The sequence below is a fragment of the Epinephelus lanceolatus genome, chromosome 9 (genome assembly GCF_041903045.1).
Source record: "Epinephelus lanceolatus isolate andai-2023 chromosome 9, ASM4190304v1, whole genome shotgun sequence".
Lineage (NCBI taxonomy): Eukaryota > Metazoa > Chordata > Actinopteri > Perciformes > Serranidae > Epinephelus > Epinephelus lanceolatus.
The window spans coordinates 31,688,163-31,699,526 of NC_135742.1; the positions used below are offsets into that span (position 1 = coordinate 31,688,163).

The following is an 11,364-nucleotide window of genomic DNA, read 5'->3' on the forward strand; positions in this document are numbered from 1 at the left end:
GTTGTTACATGATTGGTAATCCTCCTCAGATACTTTTCTCTTGAACAAGTAAAGCATACTGTTTGAAAATAGAAACATTAAGGGGCATCGGTGGCTTAGTGGTAGAGCAGGCGCCCCATATACAAGGCTGTTGCCGCAGCGGCCCGGGTTCGACTCCAGCCTGTGGCCCTTTGCTGCATGTCACTCCCTCTCTCTCTCTCCCCCTTTCACACTTAACTGTCCTATTGATTAAAGGCAAAATGGCCCAAAAAATATCTTTAAAAAAAAAAAAGAAAAGAAAATAGAAACATTAAAGCATAAAGCTAAAGCATTAGTCGCCAACATGGATCACAAACTGGTGATGTTGACTCTTTGGCCTCAGTTTTCTAGCATTATATAGCTACTGTATGGTGACCATGCACATTGTTGACCCTTTTACAGAGTCCTGGATTTAAAACACATCAGCTTGAGACATTAAAGGCCAGCTTGAGGTGGAGTTTCAGCCAGCTCATATATTTTTAGTGTTTAGTGTAGCTAGTTACAACCCTACCAGCAACATTTATCATTCGAGCCAACAAAATCCACAGCAGAAATGAGAATCCAACGATGGTATCCTTGCACTAACAACAACAATCACTTCCTGGTAGACAACTGGCAATTTATTTTAATCGCAGAGATATGTAAAATTGGCAAGCGTGTTTATTTCTATTGTCATTTTAAGCCATAGCTGGAATGTTTGAAGATATATAGTTAAACATGGTGGTCCAACCTGTCTGACATTTCTGCTGTGCTCATTTTATGAGCTGTGGGTCATCACTGATAAACCAAATTTACAATCATGGAAGTTAACAATATGCAGATGTGGATGAGGCCACAGCAAAATGTATTTAGCCACCTAAAAAGCAATATCAGTTTAAGTGAACACTATATTTCGAAAAAAAAAAAAAATTCCCACTTACATGCTAACTGATGGAGGTAGTGGTAGACCAGCTACTCTCCTGTTCTGCAAAATAAAATGACTGTCTTCGTCAGTGGAGGCTGGTGGCTTTGAGATAATGGCTTCAGTTCCCATTTTTCCTCAGAAAAGGCTGTCTGACGATAAAAGGTAAAGCGGTGAAATGTTCTAAATATAGCGTACACTTAAGCTGAATGATTAATTGATTGAATTTTTTAGGTGGGCCTTTTTTTAGGTGGCTTAAAAAACTAACCACCTGAGGCAGCGTTTACCTGGCGTAGCAACACTAACTAACAGGGAGAGAGAGTAGCGGGAAAAGCAGCACTCTTTTCTAGATGAATACAGGTCTGGAAAACACCCCCATCAACATTTCAGCGCACTCACTTTCATTTCAGCGTAGCCTGAAAGCACCTTGATGCTGGGTCATGCAGCCAGAGGAGACAATTAAACTGAGTAGTGATTATTCAACCAGCCAGATCCCCCCCCTCCCCATACACCCGGCTTGTTGTCCCCCACCTCCAATCTCTCTCTATGCGTCTAGACGGAATAGCTCCCACATGACACATTTAAGTCTTTATCTATGCCCAGAATATCTTTGCGGGGCATGTGACAGGACAGAAAGGACAGCATTGTTTCCCACACCACCCCCTTCCAATCCCAACACCCCCACCCTTCTCTGCCCCCTTCACCCACCCAGCCCTAAAAATGACCGTCACCCTCTGCGAGGGGGAAACCACTTACAGGCACCCATCCCAGACACATGCTGGCGCTAACTCTGCAATCCATGTGACGAACTCTTGAGGCCATGCTCAGTGTTGAACCATATACTCACCACTTTACTGACAATAAACCCGGCCCGAGGGTGATTACAACCAGGCAGGTGCTTGTATTTCAAGTGATTCAATAACGTTTTTCCAGTACGGTTAGGAGGTTTACCAGAAACTGTTTTATTATGTAATCAAGTCATTGTTCAATTCCAGAAACTATTAAAAAACCAAAGTATATTAGTTTGTTTGTTGGTCTTTGTGTGCGTGTTTAAAAAACTGAGCAGGAGTGTGTACACCATGAGAAAGCATGAACATGACCGTTTCGGAGGAAGAGGGATTGTGTGTGTGTGTTTCGGTGTGTATAGCAGAGGAAGGAATGTGCTCGGGGGTTCCAGTGGTTCCTCTTACATCATGAGAAGGTGTGTGTGCACGCAGTTTTATGTGTGTGTTTGTGTGTGTTGGATCCCCTCTGCTTCCAAAAGGCTAAAGGGGCGTCTTCTTTTCCCTTTGGCTGACCCCCCACCGGCAAAGGGTGGGAGTCAGACAGCTCATTTACCGTGTGTGTGTGTGTGTGTGTGTGTGTGTGTAATTTCTCTGGAGCCTCTGATAACAAAGCCTTAGTTAATCAACACTTGGCAGCAATCACAATTCGCTCTTTCCCCCTCTTTCTCTGTCTCTCCATGTCTTTCAGTCACACTCCTATATATTCAAATTTCTATGTACAGTACGTATTTATTTTTGGACGTCTTTTGGCTTTGTTCTGAAGTGTCAGTGACGCTGCGGCTTTTTAAAGCCTATTTTTCCTTAAGCTCTGGGCTTATGTGTATATGTGCTGAATACATACGTGAGTGTGTGTGTGTTTGTGTATGTGGTTTGTAGTGGAAAGCTGGTGACGCTGGTGTGACACACTGTGACACTCCAGGACCTCAAGGAATCCCGTCGTGTTTACTGTGTGGTTGCCAGGCAACACAGGACCATGTTGGAAAAATGCCACTGATAGAAAGAGTTGGGCCAGCGTGCAGCACAGGCGCCATGTTGCTCCCCCCTGCCCCTTTTATTTTTGAGAAGTTAAAAGTGCTGGCTACGAAATGCATCAGAGCGCTCTTCATGTCGTCGCCTCTGTGAGATGTCCAATATGTCCAGCGTGTAACGGCCAACGGTTTCGTATGTTGAAACACGGAGCCAAGAGCAGCATATGTTTGTGTGAGAGTGACAGCGACACACAGAGATACAGAGAGTGAGCGGTGTGTGTAATCGTCACCACTAAACAGCAGCTTCTCCATCATACAAATTAAACATTATTTTCTTGTCACAGGCACAGAGAGAATTTGGCACTTTTGTTTTTCACAGTGGGAAAGCAGAGAGAGGGGAGGGATCATGGAGGATCCCACATGTCAGTCGGATGATTTTAAAACATTTGAGCTGTGTTTCCGTTAAAGACGCTTTCTTTATCCAAGTCAAGGGCCTCAGGATAGAGGATGTTGTGTGCTGTACAGATGTAAAACCCTTTGAGACAAATTTGTCATTCTGGGCTCTAGAGACAAAACTGACTTAAAGGTATACCATGTGGGCATTGTTGGTTACAGTTTGTAAACAGTCTCGCTAGCCAGAGTAAAAGTGAAAGCCAACCCCAGATTCACTCCACTTGGCACTATATTTGCATTTAATCTTTATTTATTTTTTTATTTTTGTTACTTCCTCTTGGATGTGTGCTGCTTACAGTCTGGCACCAACTGCTTTTCCCAACCTCACCTGTTCGCTGTGCCCAGAAACGTCCTGACCGCTACAAAGTAAGAAAATCCAGGCAGAAGGCAGAGTCTCTGCAGATAAGAATGTCGCCAAACACTTCTCATGGGTCATAAGTGATGTTCAATCCATAAATTTTTGGGGGAAATTCCTGCATAGTATGTCTTTAACATCATAAGGAAGGGAGCCTTTTTGTTGTAAATTGTACTTTTGGAGGAGAGAGGAGACAAAGTCCATTTTCATTTACCATTTAATGTAAGAAATTAAGGTATTTTTTAATAGATAAATGCTGTTGTACCACTGAAAAGTATATTTGTTATCCTTTTAGTTGCTCTGGCTTTAGTGCTTTTATGTTTGTAACACAAACAGGTGCCACTTTCTAATAAGTCAACCTTTATAAAGTTGTCACCAGAGACTGTGTAAGATAACAGACGTACCCATTGGTTTGTGGACTGCAGTTTCGAAAGCTCAGTTTAAGCATTTTGGCTGTGGCGGTCTGGGTTTTTCTGGAACCAGAAGTGACCATATTTGGCCACGTAGGCAGAGCTGTGGTGGAGTGAGGGCTGGTTCTCACGTAGAAGCAGAGGACACCATAAAGTTGTCACAAATGGGGAAATTAGTTAAAGAGACCAAAGCCATTTTTTGTACCAGGCTGTAAAAATCTCGGGCATTTTAACATGGGGGTCTATGGGGATTTTCTTGCTTCTGGAGCCAGCCTCAAGTGGACATTGAAGGAACTGCAGTTTTTGTCACTTCCATGTTGGCTTCATTTTTCATCCCCGGAGGTTGCCGCTTGATTGTAACTAATGAATTTATTAATTTTAAATAAAACATACCAATGCATTATAGCTCAGTAATAAACCACTAATAAAAACAGTTTGGTTGCCAGGTTGTGAAAAATTCTCTTTGCTGATGTTTCTCTTCATAATGAATGACGGCTAACTTTGTTAATAAGTTATCAACTCTGCAGTTACAAATGTTATTTAAGTCATTAATACATCACTGTCTAGTAAGAAACAAGAATGCAGGTAGACATGTTAGTAAATCGATAATAAACAAGTTTTCAGGTGCACCGCAGCAGCTTTTTCCGAGAAGTTCAGAGGTCAGACAGTAAAGGAGGGAACTACCTGGTGAATTTAATACCTAATAGATAATGTGTAGTGGTGAAAGAGGATAAACACCCGCAAGAGAGATATTTCACAACCTGGCAACCCAAATGCTGTTGCTATTAATGTCCTACACTGGATCTGAAAATCATTTTTAAATTATTTATTAACCATTGTCTTTAGTAAAGGTGACTTACTAGAAGGTCCATTAATGATCATTCATTAATGATTAACAACAGCTACAAAACATGTGGGTCTTGATGCACACAAGATGAAGTAAATTAAGTGCTTTCATTTCACCTGTTGATACCAGTGTGTCTTATTTTGTTATTTTAGGAAGACTATGAGGTGACACCCGACGAAAAAAGAAAAAGCAGAGGGGACCAGATCATTAAGACATTTCTCTCAAAACAAGTAAGTTTCATTATCTGATACTTGCTGTTGTAAAAGTGAATTTAGTACCTCTTACAGTGATTGATGTTTAAATCCTGTTGGAAAAGCAGACAATAATATTGAGTTACAGCTGAATGAAAGCCTCCCTAACACTCACAAGGGTACTTAAAAGGGTGTAGTAATTCAATGTGCGCATTAAATGTGCAAAAATAACAGTGTAATGTTTGCACAGCGCCTGTGTGCATAATGTACTGATACTCTACAAGGAGCTATGTGTGTTTCTCTTTAGTCTGATGTAGTGCGAGTAATAAAAAGTAATGTACTCGTATGTGTGTGCGCGTATGTCACGGTGTGTGTTTACATGTGTTGATGTAGTCACCTCAGCGTGTAGACATAGCGGAGGTTTTTGCAGACCAGTGCAGAGAGAACCTCGAGCTCAGTCCATGTAAGGAGATCTTCAGCAACTGCCGCAAGTGAGTCACCACTTTGTTTTTATTCCCCCTCACCTGTTATCTTAGTTTTTTACCTCATGTAAATATGTGTAGTAAACAACAGATATTGTTAACTGGATTATAGTTGAAACTGTTTTGACTGAGCCTTCTGTGTTGTGTGTTGAACCAGGGCCGTCCATGACTACCTGAGTGGAGCTCCGTTCTCGGACTACCAGAACAGCATGTACTTTGACCGCTTCCTGCAGTGGAAGATGCTGGAGAGGTACGCAGTGAAGTTCATATGAGTTATTTTTTTGTGGAGAGGTTTATTAGTTCAGTTGATTAACATGATTATATTGATTATAATACACACTCAGTGGCCACTTTAATAGGTACACATGTACCATCTAACCCAATGCAGTTAAACAGCTCTACCATAAATCCTGCCTTCACAAAGTTTCTAATGTTTAGTTTTTATGATATATCTCGGGAATGTTTGAATTCAATTACTGTATATGGTTACTATTGATGTCATAATTAAAGGTGCAGTCAGCGATTTTAATCCTGGACACTTTTTGCCAACTTTTTGCCTGCTAGCTGCCAGTTTTGTTTGTGCACTTAAAAAAACCCAGTGTGCATACACAGCCCTGGCTCTGTAATTGGGAGACAAACAAAGTAGCTCGCACCAAGCCACACAACACTGTTACAGCCAGTCAGCATCAGGGGGCAATTTTACTCATGTACAGAACAAGAGAAAGGCAGCAAGAGCGAGATGGACGGTAAAAAGGAGCACTGACAGAGGGTATATATTTTTGGGTGCTGAGTTCAGATATTATTAATCGTTCTTCAGAATCACTGACTCCACGTTTAAATGCTGTTTCTATTTTTTATTTATTTATTTGTCCTCTTTTGTCTTTTTTATTTACATACAAGAGGGTGGCAGTATATGAGACACACCTAGAATATAATGCAGCCCAGGAGAACACAATGGTGATTAATATAATTGAATTAACAAGTCTATGAAAGCCAACAATATAGGTCTCATAAAAGTTGTATTAAATTGCATTAGATTACAGGTGTACCTAATAAAGTGGCCACTGAGTGTCGTTGCCTTTAACAGTGCTTACACAAATAATTATTACCCCTGCCTTTAAGAGTTCCTTTGATATGTATTGCATTATTGTTGTTATTGTTGAGTTGGCTTTTAAGCTGAAATAGAAACAAAACCTAAAAGTTACCCATATTAGTTGTTCATTTCAGCACTTAATGACCCCGAAAAATACATATGCAGCATTTTACTCTTGTTGTTGGTCAAAGTGGAGAGTGGATTATCTATTTTATACATTGTTGAATTGTTTAATCTATAATAACATCATATATTATAAGGCATGTAATTGTATGTAAAGTAAATAGGAACTTCAGCTGTCAAATAAATGTAGTGGAGTAAAAAGTTCAATATGTTCCCCTGAAATATATTGAAGTAGAAATATAAAGCATAGAATTTAAACACTCAAGTAAAGTATGAGAGCATAAAAGTGCACTTATTACACATGTGATTTATACACGTATAATAACTCTGTCAGATGTCATTTCCCACAACCTCCTACCAGTTTGAAGAACAAAACAAATGGCAGGTGAAGAAACTTGACTTGGACAGACTAACGCTTCACTTCAGAGACTCTTTACAGGAGTATGATGACTCTAGACAGGAAAATATTTTATGCAGAGTGCATATCAAAGGCAGTTAGAAGTAAACAGCAGGCTTTTAGAGCAGCCTTGATTGTATCCGTGTCTGGAAAGTGAAATTGCGTACAAGAGAGACTCCACCCTCTGTACAGGAAACAGACTCAGGATGGTATTGAGTTCCGCTGATAACATCTCTGCCCTAATCGATACTATATGAGCGTCTATTAATGGATTTTGCTGTGTCTGTGTTCTGTCAGGCAACCAATCACTAAAGACACGTTCAGACAGTACCGAGTGCTGGGGAAGGGGGGATTCGGAGAGGTAAGAGCTGATGATGATAGTGATTAATGTTGATGATGTTGCTTAAAGTGTTGAGATGTGAGTGACAGCAATGTGGGAGATACCGTCTCGTTTTTCGTCTCAGGTGTGTGCCTGCCAGGTCAGAGCTACAGGGAAGATGTATGCCTGCAAGAAGCTTGAGAAGAAGAGGATAAAGAAGAGGAAAGGGGAGTCCATGGCTCTCAACGAGAAGCAGATTTTAGAGAAAGTCAACAGTAGATTTGTTGTGAGTGAACATAAAAGAGGAGTATTTGCAGCTCAGTATGCTCTGTGTTATCTGGGGGTCTGTTTTGCGCCATTTAACACTTGCTTTGCTTCTTCAAGGTGAGCTTAGCGTATGCATACGAGACCAAAGACGCTCTGTGTCTGGTGCTGACCATCATGAACGGGGGAGACCTGAAGTTTCACATCTACAACATGGGCACGCCGGGCTTTGAGAAAGACAGGGTCCAGTTTTACGCTGCTCAAATCTGCTGTGGACTGGAGCATTTGCACAGGGAATCCATCGTCTACAGGTAGCACTGTAAATGTTACACGATTTCGAATGCACTTTGAGATGTAGTTCAGCTCAGATAAACCCTCAAATCAAATTATTTTATTGAGTTTTAATGAATCATTGAATACTGTTTTTAAACTCTGTAAATTATAATGTGAATAAATACTCACACACTCACATGCTGTTTTATTTGTAGGGATTTGAAACCAGAGAATATCCTATTAGATGACAATGGTGAGTTCCAGCTTAGATTTCTGGTTATTGCATTGCACAGCATTTATGTTTTGTTGCTGATACAGCATTTCAAACTAAATTAAAGGGACAGTTCAACCAAAAATCCGAAATACATATTTTCCCTCTTACCTGTAGTGCCTCTTATTAACATAGATTGTTCTGGTGTGAGCTGAAGAATGTTGGAGATATCGGCTGTAGAGATGTCTGCCTTCTCTCCAACATAATGGAAATAGATGCCCCCTGGTTTGTGCTGCCCAAAGCACCAAATACATACATTTGAAAAACTCAACAGCAGTGTCTCTTTCCAGAAATCATGACCTGGTTACTGAACATAATCCACAGACCTTGTTGTGAGCAGTTTCATCTAGGAACTATTTTCTTTCTACCAAACTAAACTTAAAAAACCTGCAAGCGTGCATCTACAGCTAGCTCACCTAGCACCACTGAGCTAGCTAACATTACAGCTCAGCTGAGGAGGACACTATAGATGATTACATCTCCCATGTCATGTGCATGAGCCTCTCATTCACGAGTAGATGCACACTTCTTTCTGCGCAGTGATATGGTTGGCAGGTGGAATTTGGTAGTTCCATAATATTTAAGAGAAGGCAGACATCTTTATGGCCGATATCTCTGACACTTGACAACTCACACCAAAACAATCTAGACTGATAAATAGCACTACAGGTAAGAGAAGAAATATGTATTTTTGATTTTGGGGTGAACTGTCCTTTTAACACTTCATAATTCATTGAATTTTGAGTAAAAAAAATGTATCATGTTATCATGCTCACCACTGTTGTGCTGCAGGACACATCCGTATTTCAGACCTGGGGCTGGCCATCAAAGTGCCTGAAGGAGAACTCATCAGAGGCAGGGTGGGGACTGTTGGCTACATGGGTAAGAAACACTGTAATCAACATTTCCATGAGTAAATTTACCTGACTAACTACCAACCATTAACAACCCGTTCCTTTCCTTTCAAGCTCCGGAGGTGATAAACAATGAAAAGTACGGCATGAGTCCTGATTGGTGGGGTCTGGGTTGTCTCGTATACGAGATGACCGCTGGACGATCGCCCTTCCGTGCCCGCAAAGAACGAGTCAAACGGGAGGAGGTGGAGAGGAGGGTGCAGGAGGAAGAGGAGGAGTACAACGAAAAGTTTACAGAGGACACCAAGGCCATCTGTAGAATGGTGAGCATCAACGGAACAGTGTTTTGTACAGAGAGACGGATGAATGATGGTTAATTTAATGATTCATCTCTGCTTCTGCTCACCCAGCTGCTGACCAAAGACCCCAAGCAGAGGCTGGGGTGCCAGGCGGATGGAGGAGCGGGCGTCAAAGCCCACTCGTTCTTCAAAAAGATCAACTTCAAGAGGCTGGAGGCTGGAATAGTGGAGCCTCCCTTTGTGCCTGATGTGAGTATAGTACCGTACAGGCTGCATGTTTAAATCGGTCTCTCTGCATACAAAACACATTCTTAAACTCCACTTTTTCTGTGTTTAGTAAAAACTTACGAAGATCCAAAATGGCCACCACAGCAAATAAAACTCCATGATTATAAATGATCTGTTTAGATAAACTTGTCTCCTGTTTTTCCTCTCAACCTCTGTCTTTTTCACGGTCATTGCCCTCTCCAGCCTCGGGCAGTGTACTGTAAGGATGTCTTGGACATAGAGCAGTTCTCCACAGTCAAGGGAGTAAATTTGGACCAAACTGACAATGACTTCTACTCCAAATTTGCTACAGGCAGTGTTTCCATCCCATGGCAGAATGAGGTAAATGTGTGCACTTAATATGACATCTTTAAATGCAGTTTGTATAACTGCTGGAAAACCTCACTCGACAAGGTTCGCCATATCTCTCCTCTTTTCTCCTCTCATTCAGATGATAGAAACTGAGTGTTTCAGAGATTTGAATGTGTTTGGGCCTCAAGGGACGAGGCCTCCGGATCTGGACTGGAATCAGCCTCCAGAGCCACCCAGGCGTAGCCTGCTGGACAGGATCTTCAGGAGGCATGTAAGTGAACACACTTATAAACCTACACACTGATAAACACACACAAACTAACTCACTTAAGTGTATCTCTCTCTTTTCTCTGCAGCACCCAGAGGTGTCTATTTCCCACAGCCGTGTGCAGTCTTCCAGTGTAAACTCTGTGGACTCCATGTCCAACTCTGCCCCCTAGTGGCACAGTGACAGTGTGGGAGCCACACACACACACACACACACAAAGGGAAGGAGCTCCGAGGGGCTTCCCTGCTGCTGATTGGTCCACAGCCGGGGCCTGAGCAGCAGCCGGAGACAGCCTGTGTAAAAGCCTAAATGGTCAGCCCATGGGGGGTGGGAGGGGGGTGACCAGGCCCTGCGACCCCGGGCATTTGTAGTGGGATGGTCAATGTTGCAGAGACGTTGGGAAATATTCGGACAAACCTTACTTACCCTCAGGATTGCTGGACTATAGATCAGAGCCACTGACGACGACGAAAACAGAAAAAGGATAGAAAACAAGCTAACATTCAGGGGATCCACTGTATAATAAAGACCACCACAGGGAATAGAAGATGGGGTCTTGGTGAATTTTATTTTGTTTTTGTTTTTTCCAGAAAAGGAATTTCTTTCTCACTCATTTACAGTCCTTTACTTTCTGGCCTGTATCTCTCCATCTATCTACACCCCTCCGAATGTCACCATCTGTACAACTCTTTCTTTCTCTGCATTTCCACCTCCCATACCTCAGATCACTCCTAAACATTCAGAACACATCACCTCAACAACCTCAACACATAATGTACATTGCCTTGCGTACACTCAGGCCAAAGATTACAGTTTAGTTTTGTGATACTGTTGTCATGTTGATTTATTGGTTTTGGAAGGTTTTCTGCTGTTGTTTAGAACCACATAAGGATCGCAACGCGCGATCCATTTTATACATTTTCTCTAAATATGAGCCTGGCAGACATATCATACTGCTTAAAGCACACATACATACACAGTCAGATAGACATACGCAGACAGAATTGTGAGAATCGTGTTGTGTTTTCATTGCATGGACAAGTGTAAGTATGGACAGCTGTATCCCTTTTTCGCTTCTGCATACCTCATTCCACAGATGTTACCGTCGTATACCGTACAACACGCAGACATCTCCCTCAGTTTACAGTGTCACTTTATATTTGACATTATGTGGAAACGAATTAATATGCTGTACAGAAACAGAAATCTCCTCT

The 11,364-nt window shown here is 41.8% G+C and overlaps 1 protein-coding gene across 2 annotated transcripts in view; it reads left to right on the forward strand.

The window, feature by feature from the left end:
• grk5l (G protein-coupled receptor kinase 5 like) overlaps nt 1-10,913 on the forward strand; it is a 31,678-nt gene extending 20,765 nt beyond the window's left edge. For both annotated transcript variants that reach the window (XM_033619311.2, XM_033619312.2), the window contains exons 4-16: nt 4,890-4,967; nt 5,322-5,419; nt 5,568-5,660; nt 7,321-7,384; nt 7,488-7,628; nt 7,727-7,917; nt 8,095-8,132; nt 8,943-9,032; nt 9,119-9,327; nt 9,415-9,552; nt 9,775-9,912; nt 10,022-10,153; nt 10,239-10,913. In XM_033619311.2, coding sequence (XP_033475202.1) covers nt 4,890-4,967; nt 5,322-5,419; nt 5,568-5,660; nt 7,321-7,384; nt 7,488-7,628; nt 7,727-7,917; nt 8,095-8,132; nt 8,943-9,032; nt 9,119-9,327; nt 9,415-9,552; nt 9,775-9,912; nt 10,022-10,153; nt 10,239-10,322 — 1,494 coding nt within the window. In that variant the 3' untranslated portion in view covers nt 10,323-10,913. The remainder of the gene's footprint in view (nt 1-4,889; nt 4,968-5,321; nt 5,420-5,567; nt 5,661-7,320; nt 7,385-7,487; nt 7,629-7,726; nt 7,918-8,094; nt 8,133-8,942; nt 9,033-9,118; nt 9,328-9,414; nt 9,553-9,774; nt 9,913-10,021; nt 10,154-10,238) is intronic.
• Nucleotides 10,914-11,364: the final 451 nt, after the last annotated feature.